Source organism: Mytilus trossulus, chromosome 1, assembly GCF_036588685.1.
Source record: "Mytilus trossulus isolate FHL-02 chromosome 1, PNRI_Mtr1.1.1.hap1, whole genome shotgun sequence".
Classification (NCBI taxonomy): Eukaryota; Metazoa; Mollusca; class Bivalvia; order Mytilida; family Mytilidae; genus Mytilus; species Mytilus trossulus.
The window spans coordinates 54534819-54553700 of record NC_086373.1 but is presented as its reverse complement, the minus strand read 5'-3'; the positions used below and the strand labels follow the sequence as shown (position 1 = coordinate 54553700).

General features: G+C 32.4%; 1 protein-coding gene across 1 annotated transcript in view; it reads left to right on the top strand.

Moving 5' to 3' along the window:
- LOC134727520 (metabotropic glutamate receptor 6-like) overlaps nt 1-18882 on the top strand; it is a 57294-nt gene that overhangs the window by 27837 nt on the left and 10575 nt on the right. Inside the window, exons 2-4 of the mRNA XM_063591904.1 lie at nt 14316-14532; nt 16709-16996; nt 18267-18569. Coding sequence (XP_063447974.1) covers nt 14316-14532; nt 16709-16996; nt 18267-18569 — 808 coding nt within the window. The remainder of the gene's footprint in view (nt 1-14315; nt 14533-16708; nt 16997-18266; nt 18570-18882) is intronic.

Sequence of the window (18882 nt, the reverse complement as noted above, 5' to 3'; positions counted from 1 at the left end):
AAGAGAGCGACAAGATTCCCGTGTAGTTCAGATGATTTCTGTCCTCACTTTTATAATAAACTACAATGTTTATAGTTATTCTTAAATTTATTGACTGTCGACTTTTCAACAAAAGGTTTTCTTTCTTTAACGATTTCTGTCCACGGAAAGCAAACAATGACACAGTCTGAAGGGTCTTTACAAGATTTATTATGCCTACGCAGAAATCATTTCTTAAGTACATTTGATTGTTAGTACCACGACTACATTGAATGTAATAAGGGTGCAACTTCGAGACATGTTTCTAAAATGCATCCTAACAAATATATGAACACAAGTAAAGTAATATTCCATATCGAGCAAAGCCGAAGATATATCTTACATTGAATCTGATATATTTAACAGCATATAAATTGATTTGAATTGAATACAAGTACATGTATATATTATGAAAAAAACAAAAATAATAACACTTAAATTGTTTTTCTTCTTCGAAACATGTATTGGCCCCATTATTGTCATATTCCTTATCCTTATACGGTAAATAATATCAGTTTTCTAAAGTAACTCATATACTATTATCTTACCTCTTATTCATTTCTAGGAATATGATTGGTAAAAAGCAACCTCGTGGAGACCGTGTAAATTCAATATTAGGTTATTAGTTAGGCGGGGCTTATTAATACACGGTTAGTAGAGGTGCTTCGTCCCTTTATAAAAGCAAATCGGTACTGAGAAAAAAATCTTTAAGGTTTCAACAGACAATGAAAGATTGAAATAAACTCGTAAAACACATTTAAAGCTAACAGGTGTTTATATTGTTGGCATTCGTTTTTGAATGATCAATGGAAGTATAGTTTCTTAATGCTTACGGTATTGAAGATTTGCTCACTTTGATAGTTCACTAGACGAATGCAACATGTTAAGATAGTCGGTGTGATTAATTCGTTACATATTGCACTAGTGACTTTTAAAATACGAAGCTTGAACCCCCTTAAGGAATTTACTGACCCCATATAAACCGTATAAGTTCACAAGCACACTATGCAACTAATAATAAATATCTAGACGTAATTAGTTGACCTAGACTGTATATAATATGTTGATTTGGATTTGGAAATTAAAAGAATATGGATTACTCTTATTTAAAAATTCAAATGACTGACGAGTTTACCATACTCAAATCAATAAGGGAGGTGTTCATTTACGTCCGAATACCAGATTTCAACACTAAATTTCAATCGCTTTGCGTTAACATGCTTAAAGTTCAATTCTTTAAATATTTCATGTCTTTTATTTCCAAGAAATTGATGGCAATGTAGGCAAACAGGTTGACATTCCTGCACTAGATGATGTGTTTTATATAATTAAAAGATAAAAATGTCTGCAGGAAATATGCAGCCGACAGATTACAAATCCTGAAGTATATTGGGTACTAATTGATACAATTGTCGGCACTGCAAAAATGAATCATTCTTTTATTCGTTTTCTTAGATGCCGTTTTTGATTGACATATCCTTATGTACATGTAACATTTAAAATTAGTAAAGTTTATGATGGTTAAACGTAAAAGCAAGTACTACTATTAACAACCTGTCAATCTGTCTCATTTCAAACGCTTTATTTCGTCTTGGTTTGTTTTTCTACTGTAAACAGACTTCAACAGCCAATCAAAATGCGGTTTTTTTTTCTTTCAAAAAAGCTTGACCAAACCTTACTTTTCTTTCTCAACAATGTACGTATATTGCATAAAGTTATCTCAGTTTCAAGTGTATTCCATACCAGCCACACATCAAAGAAGATATTAAAAATTCTAGTCTCGACATTGTTTTCTGCACGAATTATTTCTCGTGATTTCCATTTGTAAGAAAATTAGTAAACTTGTGGCCGTCAGAATTACATTTTCCCCTGATTACCACAGCCCGAACAAATAATCCACAGAGACAATTGTGTTACATGTTCAACTCACGCGGAAACTTCTATATACTATTATCTCATTTATAAAGACAAAACACAAATTGGATTATTTAAACCACGTGTCTGTAACAAATAACACCGATGCCATTATTATTTATTAGATCAACCTTTTTCTTGCCATTCACAATAGTGCAATGAAAACCATTAGCTCCCATTGATTTTTCTTTTTTCTTTGTATCATTTTACAATCTTGTACAAGAAATGTCAAATTACAAGACACTGAGGTACCGGGATAGCTTATATTCCGATTACTATTAGCTACATGGCTGTAAGTCAATCGTAAAATCTTAATATCATTTTCTATCAATGGCTACCCGAGATGCTGTTATTTTTTACCAGACTGTTTCCTTAATACATGTACATATATTATTTTTTTGTAAAATTTTCCAAAAATATCATGGACAAGTAACTAATATGGAATTGTATAGATTTATTAGTCGTATTTTTATGCCCCATTTATGTGCATTATGTTTTCTGGTTTGTGCAAACGTCCGTCTTTTCGTCCGTCCGTCCGTCTGTCCCGCTTCAGGTTAAAATTTTGGTTATAAGTTTTTGGTCGAGGTAGTTTTTGATGAAGTTGAAGTCCAATCAACCGGAAACTTAGTACACATGTTCTCTATGATATGATCTTTCTGATGTTAATACCAAATTAGAGATTTTCCCCCATTTTCACGGTATACTAAACTTAGAAAATGAAAGTGTGGATGGGGCATCCGTGTACTTGGGACACATTCTTTTTTTTTTTTTTTTATCTTTCATGAGCGTTAGTATAGAACATTCGACTTAAATAAATTCCCCATGAAATTCTTTGGTTTTTTTTATTAGGGTCCATTTTTGACAATTCATAAATTATGTATGATCTGAAATCTTTGGTAGATTTTTTGGTTCATTTTTAATTTCTGGTGAACTAGTTACTACTATGATACTCCCTACTTATTTATAAATAAACGTAAGGTCTTTGTAGTACAAGTAATATGTACCTTATTGATTTTGCGTTAGCCTTTCAATTTCGCGATGTACATAAAATATTCCGTTTAAGCAAGATTTAAAGTTTCGTTGTCAAGAATGACAAATTCGTTATCCCGGTCACACGACATTTTTTGAAGTCATTTGTTGTACTTCCAGGAAAAATAACAAGCTAGGAAAACTAAACCATTACTATATGTCGACATATATTGGACAGCCTTGCCAATTATAGTCAAATGAGTACTCATTACTTGTCATCTGTGGCAGCCATTATGTGTCACGTGCAATGGTCATTTAACGTCTGCTCGTAAATTGAAGTTATTGTCGTCCGGAAATCGTCATGTCTTGAAGTACCAAAATGGCGATTGCTTGTTCGTTAATTCCATTTGCTTCCAAAGATATGAAAAGAACACTCTCAACAACAAAAATAAATTGCATCATCTTAAATATTATCAGAAATGGAAAATAAAACGAAGTAATTAATTGAAAAAATAAGAAAGTAATTTTCCATAATCAATCAAGGAGTAATAAGCACAAATTTGATGATATTCTTACAAATTTGAATAAGTTGAAGCTGATTATTTGAGAAATGTACATAAGAGCATAAGAAGATCTTAAGCCATTATGGTTCTGAATAATACAAACCTTAACAACATTCGTTCTACTACTACTTCATCCAACTCTAAATATTAGTACAGCTTTTTAAATCGTGTTATCAAATTGCTTTACACGTCAATCATACATTGTATGTTTTCTATTTTAGTAAAGAGCATCAAAATAACAGAATGAAATCAGCAACCTGAATGATTATTGGCATTTTAATGTTACATGTAAAATTAACAGAAAATCTCTTCATATACAATTCAATCATTGCTAGGCAGAACGTTTGATCGTTGTGGTATGATCAGAATGCTTTAAACAGACATCGGTTATGGTTTTCTATCATCCGATTTGACAACGTAAGCTTTAAACATTTTTCATCACAAAGCATCCTTGTCAGTTTAGAATACTTTTTATAAAGTTCGTCTCAAATGCACTATTTGAAGGTTTTATATTTTAGGAAATTAACATTTTTGCCCATAAAGAAATCAGTGTAATACAATACTACTATTATGGAAAACAGTATTTTATTTGAATTCGATTTTGCATTTATGTATTGAAAATCACATAATTTTGAAGAAAATAGAAACAAAATGTAAAAGGTAGATAGCTATATATAAGAACATACAACAGGGTAATGATATGGTAAAATGACGCAGAAGGTATCTCAAGACTATTTAAAATACAAGTCTACGGAAGAAAAAAAAATCACGATACATGAAAAATACACGCAACAACTATTTACAGATTGAGCAATACGTTCGCGAAAAAAAAAAAAACGAGTGAACTCAAATTTTTAAAATCAGTCAAATTTAATTTTGATATGAAGGGCAAGCAGTTCTTTCTCTATTAGAACACCAGTCGTAATGCTCATTACAAGTATTATTACATTGCTAAGATCTGAGTGTCCAATAGCATTGTGAAACATTCTCCCACGTTATATAAATCTGAGTAAAGTACATTTTAGCAACGCAATACAACATATTACATTAGATTAAACGTTGAAACCTTATATATAAAACAAGGAAAACACAATACGAAGCGTTCGACTAAAGTACAAACTGCAATAATGTTTGTTAAGAGCCTCCAAGTGAATGCATAGTTGTGTTATTAGTATCTTCATACCAAAATTAAACTTGAATGATTGTCTTTTTTTAATCGATTTAGAAAAAAAATATTTGATGACATTTGCAAGCTGTGTTTAGAAAGGGAATATGTTTCTTTTATTAAGCTTTGAAGAGCCTTCAATGTTTTCCACATTTTAATATCCGTTCCTGGAGTTGACTTGTATTTTTGTAATTTTAAGTCCCCCTTTGGCGATATCAATATACAAGAAGTTGTGAGCAATTTAGTATCCTTTAAGTTTTAGATAATAATAAAAAATATATCCAGTCATGCTATAAGAATGCACTTTATTGTAATTGAGATCAACAAAGCATATTATCTAAATCGTACGATATCAAGGGAGAACTTTATTGTCGTATGGGTATCAATATTATTCATCTCAACTCAAAAGACATTATACAGTTGAAAACCCATACATATATACAAAGGATAGAAAATTGAATAAATTATTACAGTTGGAAACTTTTGATATATGATCGAATGTTACAGTTCTTCCGATTTTTTTTTGTGTAAATGGGACATATCGCTCAAATTCTTTTTTTATGTGTGATACGAATGCCCTTTTCATAAAGGGGTTTTAAAATTTGTCATTACTGCTAGCCTAAAAAAAAATGAAACAACACTATAAATTTTATGTGTCTCGGAAGCGCTTTTCTGGAACGCCGAAAGCCGAATATTTGAAAACCAAGGATGTATAAGAACAAAACAGGTGAAGAGCTATATGACCAACACGGACCTAAAAGTAGTAACCAAATCCATCTTTGGGAATAACTATAATTTCACCACATATAATTCATATAAAAAAGAACAAAGTACGACGTTTGAATCAAAAAGTTAAAAGGCAAGATAAAGTTCGAAGTTGATTGAAGTGGATGCTAATTAAAAATGCACAGATAAACAATTCATTTAAAACAAATGTTATGGCAGAAGAAACATAACTGTCGAGGCTTCAAATATGCACCCAGTTCAATTATATAATTGAATATAGACCACCAACGCATGTGTTTCAATCTAGCCTTCGAAATTATTAAGCAACCGGACTTGTATAAGTAAAGTATTATATCCTTGTAACTTTCGTTGATTTGCAGAAAGCATTTGACTTCGTTGATCGCAACTTGTTGCAGTACAAACTTAGATTGAATGGAATAGATGGTTACATGTAAAATGCTATATCCAGTTTATATGTTAACACTGAGTCTTGTGTGCGTGTAAACGGATTCCAAACGAACTGGTTCCCTTGTGTAAATGGTGTCCGACAGGGAGACAACCTTTCGCCGACGCTTTTTTCAATCTTTATTAATGACTTAGCTGTTGAGATTAAAAATCTAAACAAGGGTATCCCGGTAGAAAACGAAAAAATCAGTATATTGTTGTACACCGATGATATTGCTTTAGTGACTGAAAATGAACGCGATATGCAAGTTGTTCTTGACGTACTTAATAAATGGTGTGAGAAATGGAGATTAAACGTAAATAGTGCAAAATCAAGTGTTATGCACTTCCGGAAAGGTCGTATTCCACGGACCAGTTCAACATTCAAAATTGGAAATGAACAACTACAAATCGTTGAGCAGTACAAGTACCTGGGCGTTATTTTTAGCGAGAAACTTAAGTATACTGCTGCAGCGGATGCATTTGCCAAAGCTGGTGGTAGAGCACTTGGTGCTGCTATTTCAAAAGTTCATTCTTACAAGGAAATTGGGTTTAAAACCTTTGAAACTGTGTTTAACTTCTGTGTCAGCCCTGTTTTAGATTATTGCTCTGATGTTTGGGGCTACAATACTTATCATGGCATTGATATGATACAAAACAGAGCAGTACGATATTTCTGTGGTTTACATCGGTTTGCACCTACTATAGCATTAAACAGTGAACTTGGCTGGTTACCACCAACGCAAAGACATTGGTTAGATATGATACGCCTATGGAACCGTCTCATTCTTATGGACGACGAGAGACTCACGAAAAAAGTTTTCTAGTGGGAGTATAAGAATAATGGATTATGGTGCACACAAGTTATGGACATCTTTAATAAACTTGGTTTAAGTAACCTCTATGAAACAAAACAAATAGTGGACATACAAGAAGCTAAAGAAAAACTTTTATGTTATACTGAAAGTGAATGGAAATACAAATCTGCTTTGTCACCGAAACTACGAACATTTGTGACCTTCAAAGAAAATTACGAACTAGAACAGTATATCATATCTAATCTATCTAAACAAGAACGATCGGCTCTTTCCCAATTAAGATGTGGGATTCTTCCTATACGCATTGAGACTGGAAGGTTCCGTAACGAAGCGCTACCAGAACGAATATGTGTACTGTGTGAAAAGCAAGAGATCGAAGATGAAAAACATTTTATTTTAAACTGTCCATGTTATGACAAACTTAGACAAAGGTTTCTACCTATGGCCGCATTAGACAATTTTAGTGACAATAACGAAAAACTTATCCATTTATTAAAAAACTGTCAAATTCAAACTGCAAAATTTGTAAATTCGGCTTTTATTCATAGAAAAAAAAAACTTTACTTCTAATTCTGTATTTTTATTTTGTAAATTTTTACGTTTTCGGATACGATATCATATTGTTTAAAGTGACATATAGGTCCAAAGGGCCGGGTGTAAATATAAAATTGCTATGTATATAATTGTATAAATGTATGTTGTGATACACATGTCACTATAATAAATAATTACTTACTTACTTACTTACTTACCTTTATCTTTAAATTCGGACGGGAAATGATGCTCTGAAAAAGTGCTTATACGGTTTTGAAATCGCAAATTTTATGGGATTTTGTTTTTTTGCAAAAATAGGAAACGTTTTCTTAAATTTGTAACATTAAATTCGGGCAAATTCTGAATGAATTCAGAAAGCTTAGGTTTGACACAAACAGTTAACTTACAATGTATTAAGTTGGGTTTCGCTTTTATAAAGTTTTACATTTGGTGTCTTCATTTGAATACAAATTGTATGAGCAATATATAGATTAAAATGGCAGATGAACTTTGGAGCAAAACCTGTTACAAGCATACAATTCCTTGTTCCGATTGTCTTCGTTATTTATTCATCAATTTCGTCTTTGGGTTTAAGAAACCAATGCAGTCTGTCTGATCTGAAGTATTGCCTTGTCAAACCAAGTTACGGTAATCAAAGGATTAAGAATCTGCTTTCTATTTACTCGACCATTGACTCGCTTAATGAATATGTTGACTTTAGTAGTTTACGATGCGTAAAGAAATAAATAGATAGAGATCTACCAAACACCATTTCAACTATTAATCCCAGAAACTTAAGACGCATGTTATTCATTACAAATCAATGTTTTTATTTGTATTGATAGTGTCTAGTTTTATTTGTACAAGATTCAGATGTCAAATATTTCAATTAGTTTGGCTTAATTCAGCAGCATATTTAGTGATATAATTGTTTCTTTCGTCTTATGAAGTTCTATTCATATACTATACTTAGCATGCTATTTGTAGAATATATTTCAATCGCTTCATGATAGGAAAAAATAATTATATTGATGCAAAAAACAAATATTTTTGCTTCTAGTTTTAATTAAAGTTTTTATGTAAAGATTTAAATTGTTATTTAGAAATTTCTGATTTTAAGAATTGAATGCTTCTTTTTGTAAAATTTATTGGGGTGTAAAAGCGTTGACCGAAGTACATTTTGTATGAAGCGCGGAAGCGCTTCATTCTAAAAATGTACGCACGGTCAACGCTTTTACAACCCTATAAAGTTACAAAAAGAAGCATTCAATACTTATAATTACATTTTTTAGCTAGGATTATAAAAACACGATTTTCATGAAGTTAAATTTTTTAATTCACCTGTGCACTTAATTGTGGGACCTCGTGTCATCATGAATGAAATGTTATTGTCTCATGCAACTGCTTTCGGAATGACATGTGATGTGCAATTAGCCAATCAGAATAACGTATTATAATGAAACATACATCTAATGTAATTATAACAAAATACCAAGACTATCTGTATTGCCATTAGTTTAAACATACTTTTTATATATTGTTTCCCCATTCTTTTTCTTTGCCTTACATCATATTAGATTAAGATATTGAAACAGCTATGTGATCGTTTTTGGTTTGTTTAATTACTACGTTTAGACTCTGCACGATGAAGAGCATGACATTTGATATGATCTCTTATAATTAAAGACCTCTACATGTATGTTTTTTTTGTGTTGATTGGTAGCTGTCTCATTGAAGTGCACTACAGCTCCCTGAGAACATTTTAATATTTACGATAAATAAATGAGTATATGTATGTGTGTATCAATAATAGGAGTATTGGGGTATACGACAATGAGACGGTAACCATGACGATATATTTTCTTCCCTATTCAATTAAAAATTATATTAAACAATACTCCTATATATATATATAGCTAGTAGAACGGATTTTATGGCAGTATTTAAATTAGAGGGTCTATGCGGAACAATAAGATTTGAAGATACAAAGATATGCAGAATAGTAACGGCAAGAAATAAACAAGACAATTGTTGAGATTAAGCGGGAAAACTGTGTAAACAATCGTGACAGACGTACAAGAAAACTGACTGAAAAATGCAAACAAAAGTTAATTATTTGAGAGAAAAAATGTTTTCATGTCCATATTTCACGGTGGAAAGTGAAAGATTGTCTGTTTTGATGAACAGATTTGATGGCTGTGCTTCATAAAATTCTTTTTGATGGACGTTTATGATCACAAAACATTGAAGTTATATTTAGATAACTCTTGTGAAAAAAAAATCTGTGTGTTGTAAAATATCAACATTAACGTCATTCCATACGAAGTACATGAAAATTCCGAAATACCTGTCCACTTATTTACGTACAAAATTCTATTTGCGAAATATTTATATCTTACAGCAATCGCACTCGTGACATCCGTGTGGTGAATCCGATGTACAAGTGGGTTTTTCTCTGGGATAAATCTTCATTTCGTATGAAAGCATGTCTAGAAGTAATTAGCATGAAATGCTATGAAGCACCAAAACCAATCAATAAGGGTATGAAAATAACAGCCAAAAATGTCTTAGATTAAATCTGCAACCTTCGTTTTAGTATTATAACATACTATTACATATATGAAGGTACTATGGTGTGAGTGCCAATAAGACAACTCTCCATCCAATTAGCTTACATGTACAGCGAAGCCGTATCATTAAAAGCATTTCAGTAACAGCTAATGAACCAATGATCCTCTTGGGGACTGAGTCTCCTCAATAAGTCGAATTGACAGAGTGGTGTTACATGAACACGTATATCATACTTTCTATTAGTATGTTAAACAATCCATATATTCGGCAGATATCCTAGTATGCTTGATTAATATTAAATTGTAAAACTCCAAAACCTCCTTACAAATAAAAACTAGACACTTTCAGTATAAATTTAAACATTGCAAACAGTATTTGCATTTTTTTCAATCCGAATTAGGTTAGCAGATGTATTGATACTTATTTGCATAAGGTCGATTTTTATCCGATGTATCTCATATATTGCTTTACAATAAAATATATTTTCAAAATGAGTTTTACAGTTGATGTATCTTTTAATTAAACAATGAAGAAGGTTTTTCGAATAGATGTGAATATTTTTTAGCAATTTTAAGCATAAGATCCTACGCCATTGTAAAAAGAACACCCCAGAATAGACTATTTTCATAAATTTATTTGGAGTAAACCGAGTAAACATAAGTAAACAGTTCATAATACATATTGCTCGACAATGAAATATGTTCAATTTGTTTAAAAGACTTACTAAAATTTATGAAAGTTTGCATAGTTGAATAAAATAGACTTGATTAAGCTATTTCAACGGTTAAACTTTGTTCAGTTATCAAATGAAAGTAAAATGTTATCCGCTAGCAAGAAGACCCTTGTCTCCAAACAAATATTCAACACCACAATACACAATGAACAGTATTCAAAGAACACCATTCATCGTTGTTTTTCATTAAAATCATCACAATGAACTTCAAATATCATATTTAGATCATATAGTTATATAACTGTGGTGTTTTGTGTACTGATTGTTTTCGTCGTTTTTGTTTGTTTTCTGCAATGGCATTGTCAGTTTGTTTTCTGCAATGGCATTGTCAGTTTGTTTTCTGCAATGGCGTTGTCACTTTGTTTTCTGCAATGGCATTGTCAGTTTGTTTTCTGCAATGACATTGTCAGTTTGTTTTCTGCAATGGCGTTGTCAGTTTGTTTTCTGCAATGGCATTGTCAGTTTGTTTTCTGCAATGGCGTTGTCAGTTTCTTTTCTGCAATGGCATTGTCAGTTTGTTTTCTGCAATGGCATTGTCAGTTTGTTTTCTGCAATGGCGTTGTCAGTTTGTTTTCTGCAATGATATTGTCAGTTTGTTTTCTGCAATGATATTGTCAGTTTGTTTTCTGCAATGGCATTGTCAGTTTGTTTTCTGCAATGATATTGTCAGTTTGTTTTCTGCAATGGCGTTGTCAGTTTGTTTTCTGGTTTGTTTTCTGCAATGGCATTGTCAGTTTGTTTTCTGCAATGATATTGTCAGTTTGTTTTCTGCAATGGCATTATCAGTTTGTTTTCTGCAATGATATTGTCAGTTTGTTTTCTGCAATGATATTGTCAGTTTGTTTTCTGCAATGGCATTGTCAGTTTGTTTTCTGCAATGATATTGTCAGTTTGTTTTCTGCAATGGCATTGTCAGTTTGTTTTCTGCAATGACATTGTCAGTTTGTTTTCTGCAATGGCATTGTCAGTTTGTTATCTGCAATGGCGTTGTCACTTTGTTTTCTGCAATGGCATTGTCAGTTTGTTTTCTGCAATGACATTGTCAGTTTGTTTTCTGCAATGGCGTTGTCAGTTTGTTTTCTGCAATGGCATTGTCAGTTTGTTTTCTGCAATGGCGTTGTCAGTTTGTTTTCTGCAATGGCATTGTCAGTTTGTTTTCTGCAATGGCATTGTCAGTTTGTTTTCTGCAATGGCGTTGTCAGTTTGTTTTCTGCAATGATATTGTCAGTTTGTTTTCTGCAATGATATTGTCAGTTTGTTTTCTGCAATGGCATTGTCAGTTTGTTTTCTGCAATGATATTGTCAGTTTGTTTTCTGCAATGGCGTTGTCAGTTTGTTTTCTGGTTTGTTTTCTGCAATGGCATTGTCAGTTTGTTTTCTGCAATGATATTGTCAGTTTGTTTTCTGCAATGGCATTATCAGTTTGTTTTCTGCAATGATATTGTCAGTTTGTTTTCTGCAATGATATTGTCAGTTTGTTTTCTGCAATGGCATTGTCAGTTTGTTTTCTGCAATGATATTGTCAGTTTGTTTTCTGCAATGGCATTGTCAGTTTGTTTTCTGCAATGGCATTGTCAGTTTGTTTTCTGCTATGGCATTGTCAGCTTGTTTTCTGCAATTGCATTGTCAGTTTGTTTTCTGCAATGGCATTGTCAGTTTGTTTTCTGCAATGGCATTGTCAGTTTGTTTTCTGCAATGGCATTGTCAGTTTGTTTTGATTTATGAGTTTGAATATCGATTTCAGTGGCGGATCTAGAAATTTTCATAAGTGGGGGCCCATTGACTGACCTAAGAGGGGGCCCGCTCGAGTCACGCTTCAGTGATTCCCTATATAAGCAACCAATTTTTTTCCCAAAAAGGGGGGGCGGGCCCCTGTCCCCCCCTAAATCCGCCTCTGCATTTTATATCTTTGGCCTCTCCTCTCAAAAAGTATATTTTATTTAAACTTCTGTAAGATCGAAAACAGATAACGGAAGCTGAACCATTCTTTAAGACAAGATTCTTAAAATGGTTTCCATTTCAATTGCAACTTGACAGTTAAATACATAGTTCTAGTTTAATAGTTGATTATTTTTATAGTCTTTAGTTTTCTGGAAGATCCTGATGCGTGTTAGTTACTGCCCCGTCTCTATCAGATCTTCTTTTGTTATCGTTTTTATCTACTTAATTATAACTTCTATCTTCAACAGTAAAAAATATTTCAATCACTTTAATTAGAGTTTCTACATGTGAATTATTCATTAGACTCATTTGATGGTTGGCGATCAATAACAATCATGGGTTTCTTCGCACATATATAGTTCTAATTTACTTCCTCTGTATTCAGAATAAGATTACTTGGAAACGTTATAAGTGTAAATTGCAATAGTTGAAATAATTCAACATGTCACTTGATACATGTAGTACTTTTCACCATCTCGGTTGATATTTTGTAAAATGAAAGTTGAAATTTCGCAGTCTAAGATTTGAAACATCATGATGAACAGTATTTTAATACGAACATATCAAAATAAAGAGATGGGGAAGGCTTGCAAATGGGACAACAACTATCAACAAGGACCAAAGAACGATGTAAACAACTGCATGTCATCGTACGTCCTTCAAATTACTTCACGGTCTTTGATATAAATATATGCCCTACAATTGTATTGTATCTATAAAGGTATTTGTTGTTAAGTTATTCACATTCATATTCATTCCAAAGGAAAAGAAAAAAACGAGAGTAATTTTTAGGGTAAAATAAATTTTCCAAAACTATGCTGTGTGATGTGTTGTGAATGCTCTATTTACCAGTAAAGTTCCTTTTCATTTAGTTTGAATACTCCGCTTAAGGTGGTACCTAACACTACAGGGAGATAACTCTGTCAATTCAGCTTAACGTTTTAATTACGTTGTGTTGTAGAAGAAATATCAAGCTTCTCAATGATCAAAATTGGTGTTTGTCAAATTGCTATATAACCAGTGTATTTTTTCTGACAAAACGGTTAGTCCAAATTTTTAAAATTTTTATATTTTTGTTAAAATGTCAAACTAAATACATTGACAAAATTTTATGAAAATTAAACGAGCCAAATTAAATTTAGTGAAAGTGTTGGGTACCACCTTAAGCACTCCTTGCGAATCTATGCCATTTGGTTTTTCATTTGGATACAATATCTGATTGTCAAAATATATAATGGTAGCATCATCATATTGCACAAAATGGTCTCTCTCGTAGTGAGAGTTATAATCAGTTCAAAAGTTAGTATTCACTGGAATCTGATCGTTTTGATATTGGACTAATAAACTGCAAACATTGCATTAAATCTGAATTAAGTAATACTTATGCATTATAAGCATTCCTTTTGTAAATCAAAGCTAATGGATTTAAATACATGTATAAAATTGTGATCATTGAAATATGATCATGTCATCACCATTTCATAAACCACACTGTTTATCATACTAACACAATTACACATAAAACAAGACAAGATTGCATTAATTGCTTGTTTTTTATGACAGCCTCAGTGACTCCAAAAGTATAAATTTTATACAAGATTTTTAGTTGATTATGTTCATATAACTTATATTTTTGCGGTGTCGAAATCGCTCTGATTTCCATAAAAAAAATACCATTAACCTGATAAATCATGTTTCAATTCTGAAATTTAATCTAAATTTAATCAATTAATCACCAGAGTAAAACACACGATCTTAAGAATTTAATCAATTAATCATAAGAGTCTTATTTCAAACTGAGCGAGCATCAGACTCCATGGATTGTATCATATTTATTGTTTTTCATGAAAAGAAAATATCTTTAATACATTCCTTGTCGTATTAACATCCATAAATTACTTTGTTCTTTTTTTTCTCAGATACCGCAAATAAGTTATGCTTCTACTAGTATTGATCTTAGTGATAAAAGCAGATATGAGTACTTTTCTAGAGTTGTCCCCCCTGACTCGTATCAAGCACAAGCTATGGTTGATATTGCTGAATATTTTAGTTGGAACTATGTCATAACTATTCAAGATGAAGGCAACTATGGTGACAAAGGAATTGGTGCTTTTAAGGAAAGGGCCACAAAATCAGGTACGTTCAGTAATAGATTAAGGAAAGTTTCATAAATGAGTCCTTTTGAAGATAAATCTAATGTAAAACAACATTTTTGTCAGTTATATGGTTATGGATAGAACCAAAAGATTACGTAACATATAAATGAAAATACCAATATGATCACGAATTTTCGTCTGGTATGGAAATCCTTTCAAAAGTAAGACTTTCGTTTGGCTGTGCGGAATATACATGTACGAGTACATGGCCACGTCCGGTCATAATAGGGATGTCCAACCCTAAGCCTCGTGTAGAGAGATTGGCCACGGTCATTGCACGCTACAAACCACTGTAACAATTTTTTGGGTGGTCAGTAGGTTGCATGTTGCAAGTCAGCGTTTCTGTTCATATCCATAATAAACTTATATTCCATTGGTGGTCCAAGTTTTCCAGACCTTTATCCCGAACTGCCTCTATTACAGACCTACCAATTGAATGCATCGTTTTTTTTTCTCTCGTCCTGAACATGATTGAAATATTTGCTACTGAATGTTAGGCAACCAACAATCAATCAACATGATCATTTGTAATAAATTAACATATACATATTGTATATATTTTTGAAAGGTTAATAATAAGTACCAACATACAAATATCGATGTTAGTAACTATGCTGTTAGATTAGCAGTCATGTTCGACATTAACCAAAAACGAAATTTGCTTAATCCGATGAAAGAGCCGATGTGAATTTACACTGTGGAATGAGTTTTGATCAACGATAAAACACTCCATCGCTACGACTTAAAGTTCACAAATAAAATTGCTGTTTCTTCGAGAAAAAAAAACCTAAAACTGCAAGGTGTTCATTAATATCTATAATTCGGAAATGTTTTATGCATTTCCTGTATGTTGCTGCCGAATTAATTAGCCCTTTATTTAGTTTTCCCAATTCAATTGATTTATACACTGTCAATATATGTCGTATTATCATATACTGACCGACTTTAGAAACGCAACACTAGATTATTTTTGTGTTATATTTTAATGAATGTGTCCCCGTCAAAAGCGATGACTGCATTTTACAAACGCCAAAATAATTGTCAGAAAGGTCAACAAATTCTGTCTGACATGTTTTGGGTTTTGTTTTACACCTCCTGGTTTTGCATTTGTTCAACCCATTAATTGGTTTTGGCAATTATGCGGTTCGAACTTGAGTGCTTTTTAAGGTTTTCCTTCAGTCTATTCTTTGGCAATTCAGTTGATTGGAAACATGTATGGCATGAATCTGTACTCAATGGCACTCGGCAATTTGATTAGCAGTTGACGTTGCGGCACAGACCCGGCCGTAAACATGTCTGGCAAATGACGTTGCGTAATCAAATTCTGTTGACGTTCTATTGTCACTAAACGTTTATCTGTTCATTGGTTGCCAGCAACAAATCTTGTCTACTTGTATCGTTGTCGGAAGGACAGTAAGACGAGTTTCTGAAGTCATACAGTATGGTTACAGCACGTTTATGTTTTAATGTTTGCAGTATTTTTAAGGGGTAATTCAGTTTTTTGTTTCTCAGTCTTGGCAACATGGAGATGCAACATTTTTAAACTGGTTTAAGTGAGGCAAAGGATTGAAAGAACTGTTTCACAAAGCAAAACAACTGAAACAATCTTTTATGGGTCCAAAATTTCGCTTTAAAAAATTCGTGCCACTTCAAAAATTCGTTATGTTCAATAACCACAGGTAAGTCAGTTTTTGATTTTTTTGTACGGAGAAAGAAGTATGATGATAAGCATGCAAAGTAGTTGTAAGAAAATCAAACAAGATTTGGTAGAAAAAAACAACAAAATGAGTGTTGCGTTTCTAAAGTCGTTCAGTATACTATCAAAGGGAAAGATAGAGCACTGGTCTTTGAATCTCACAAAACTGATATAGTTTTGACACTTTAATATGAGAAATCACTTAAGGGGGTAGACCTTGGTTCAGGGAGATAACTCTTTAAATCAGTTAAGCGTTTGTAAAAGTCAAGTTCATCAATGTATTTTAAGCATTTACCTGAAACAGAATGAAAATAATCTATGTAACCTAGAAGCTTAGAATATATTTTTGAAAATGGTTGACACAAACGTACTGATGATTTTAAGAGTTATTTCCCTTAACCTAGGTCTACCTCCTTAAGTTGAAAGAAATGAAGTTATTTTTTTTAAATTTATTTTGTAGGAATATGCATCGCCAAATCTTTTGTCATATCACGTGACCCGACGAAAGAATTATTTAAAGAAACAGTTGATGACCTATTAAAAATTAAAAAAGCAAAAGTGATAGTAATGTTTGTGAACGAAGATAATGCAAAACATCTTCTGGAGGCAGTCATGCATGCAAACAAAACGTCCGAACTCTGGTTCCTTGCTAGTGATAGCTGGGGAGCTAAAGTACATCCAGTTGTTGGCCAGGAACAAGCGGCAGAAGGAGCAATCACTTTACTTCCGAAAAGATCCGACATTAGAGGTAATGCTATAGTTTTTGTTTATGACGAATGTATTTGTGAAAGGTTTAACGTCAGCAATGTCTTAATTTTCCATGAGCAGGCACTGAATAATTAAATTAATTACACAGATGGGTTGAAAATACACACATATTTCAAAATATAGAAATCTAGCCAAAAATACCGAGAAACATTGTATGTACCAGCAAACTATACAGTTATGGCTAACACTTTATTATTCAAATACAGACGTCTTATACGTTTCAGAAATTTATGTGCAATTAACCCACTTATTTCACATGATCTCCTTAACTTCTCACTTTAAAAATCCAATTAATATTCAGATAGATATTATGCATGTACTATTTATGTGTATTTTGTTAGTAGATGGCGTCTTCATGAAAATCAAATAAGGAAATCGAGCGTTAATAGACCAGACAAAACAATAAATTTAGTTTTTTTTTAATATAGCCTTAAGCAATAGATAGAAGGCTATTGCATTGCTAGGAGAAATAATGAAACTACTAGGTCAAACGAAGGATAGTTATCTGAGCAGGACTGGTTATTAATTGTTAGATTAAGGAAGAAAAATTAAACAGAAGAAAATTAAACGAAATAACAATAATGATATCTATGCCATATATGTTCACTTGACCTCTGCGTCAAATTAGAATGCCAAACATTGTAAAACCGACTTTCCTTTAGTAATTAATCTACTAGTGTAAGTTTGCAATAGCAGGAATTGATAGAGTCGAACTCCTGGGAAAAAGATGATCCTTCTCATTGCTAACCTTCCAGTGGCAAATATTTCATGCACATTAAGTACTATGTTGTTATTGATGATTATACAATATCAAAAAGATGAGGTTTTGTTTGTATCATCATGAGAAAACATCAATATACTAAAAAGGGACAGTCAAACTCATAAATAGAAAATAAGCTGAAAACGCTATTGCTTAAACAGAAAAAGACAAACAGATAACAAATAGTACACATTACACAACATAGAAAACTAAGGACTAAGTAACATGAACCCCACCAAACAAAATGGCTGATATCATGTTCTCCGGAAGGGTAAGCAGATCATGTTACACATGTGGTACCCGTCGTTTTGCTCATTCCATTACAAACCCGGTAAATAGTCTAATTCGGTAGTTCACATTCGTGAAAAGGGAACGTAACACAGACAAAAAACCCACCCAAAAACAATTTTTACTTGCTCATATATTTACTTTTAAAAAAGAAAGGGTTTTGATGCAAGAAATTTTACGTTGCATTTGTTTCTCTTTTCAGAATTTGATGACTACTTTTCAAATCTGACATTAAAAAACAATAAACAGAATTTATGGTTCAAAGAATACTGGGGAGAAGTGTATAACTGTTCTAAAGGGAATATAAGGCTACACAATTGTACAAAACATAGATATGAACAAGAAGGACTGGTGCAATTTGTCATTGATTCGGTATATGCATTAGCTCATGCGCTCCATAATTATTTCCAAAGTAAATGTACAACAGTTATGAAGCACTGTCCTTTACTGAACTCACCAAATAGACAAGAATTGTTGGAATTTATCCGTAATGTATCTTTTACAGGTAGGTACACAATCAGTTTGTTTACAAAAGGATTCTTATATATACGAACGCCCTTTTAAGTTTGAAAAAACGTGTTTACCGCACTAGACTTGAACCAGTTTTAGGCAATGTTTCACATATCAGCAGTAATGTTAAATCATAGAACTATATACCGAAAAGTAAATATCTCTTAAGTGAGGGTGTGCTAAGCAAAACTTGATTACTCATAACCTTACATTTATAAATATCACACTATTTCCCGTAAAAAAAATACATAAGATAATTAAAAACCAATTCTTCAGAGAACAATTAAAGGTCTTTTCACCTCGATAAT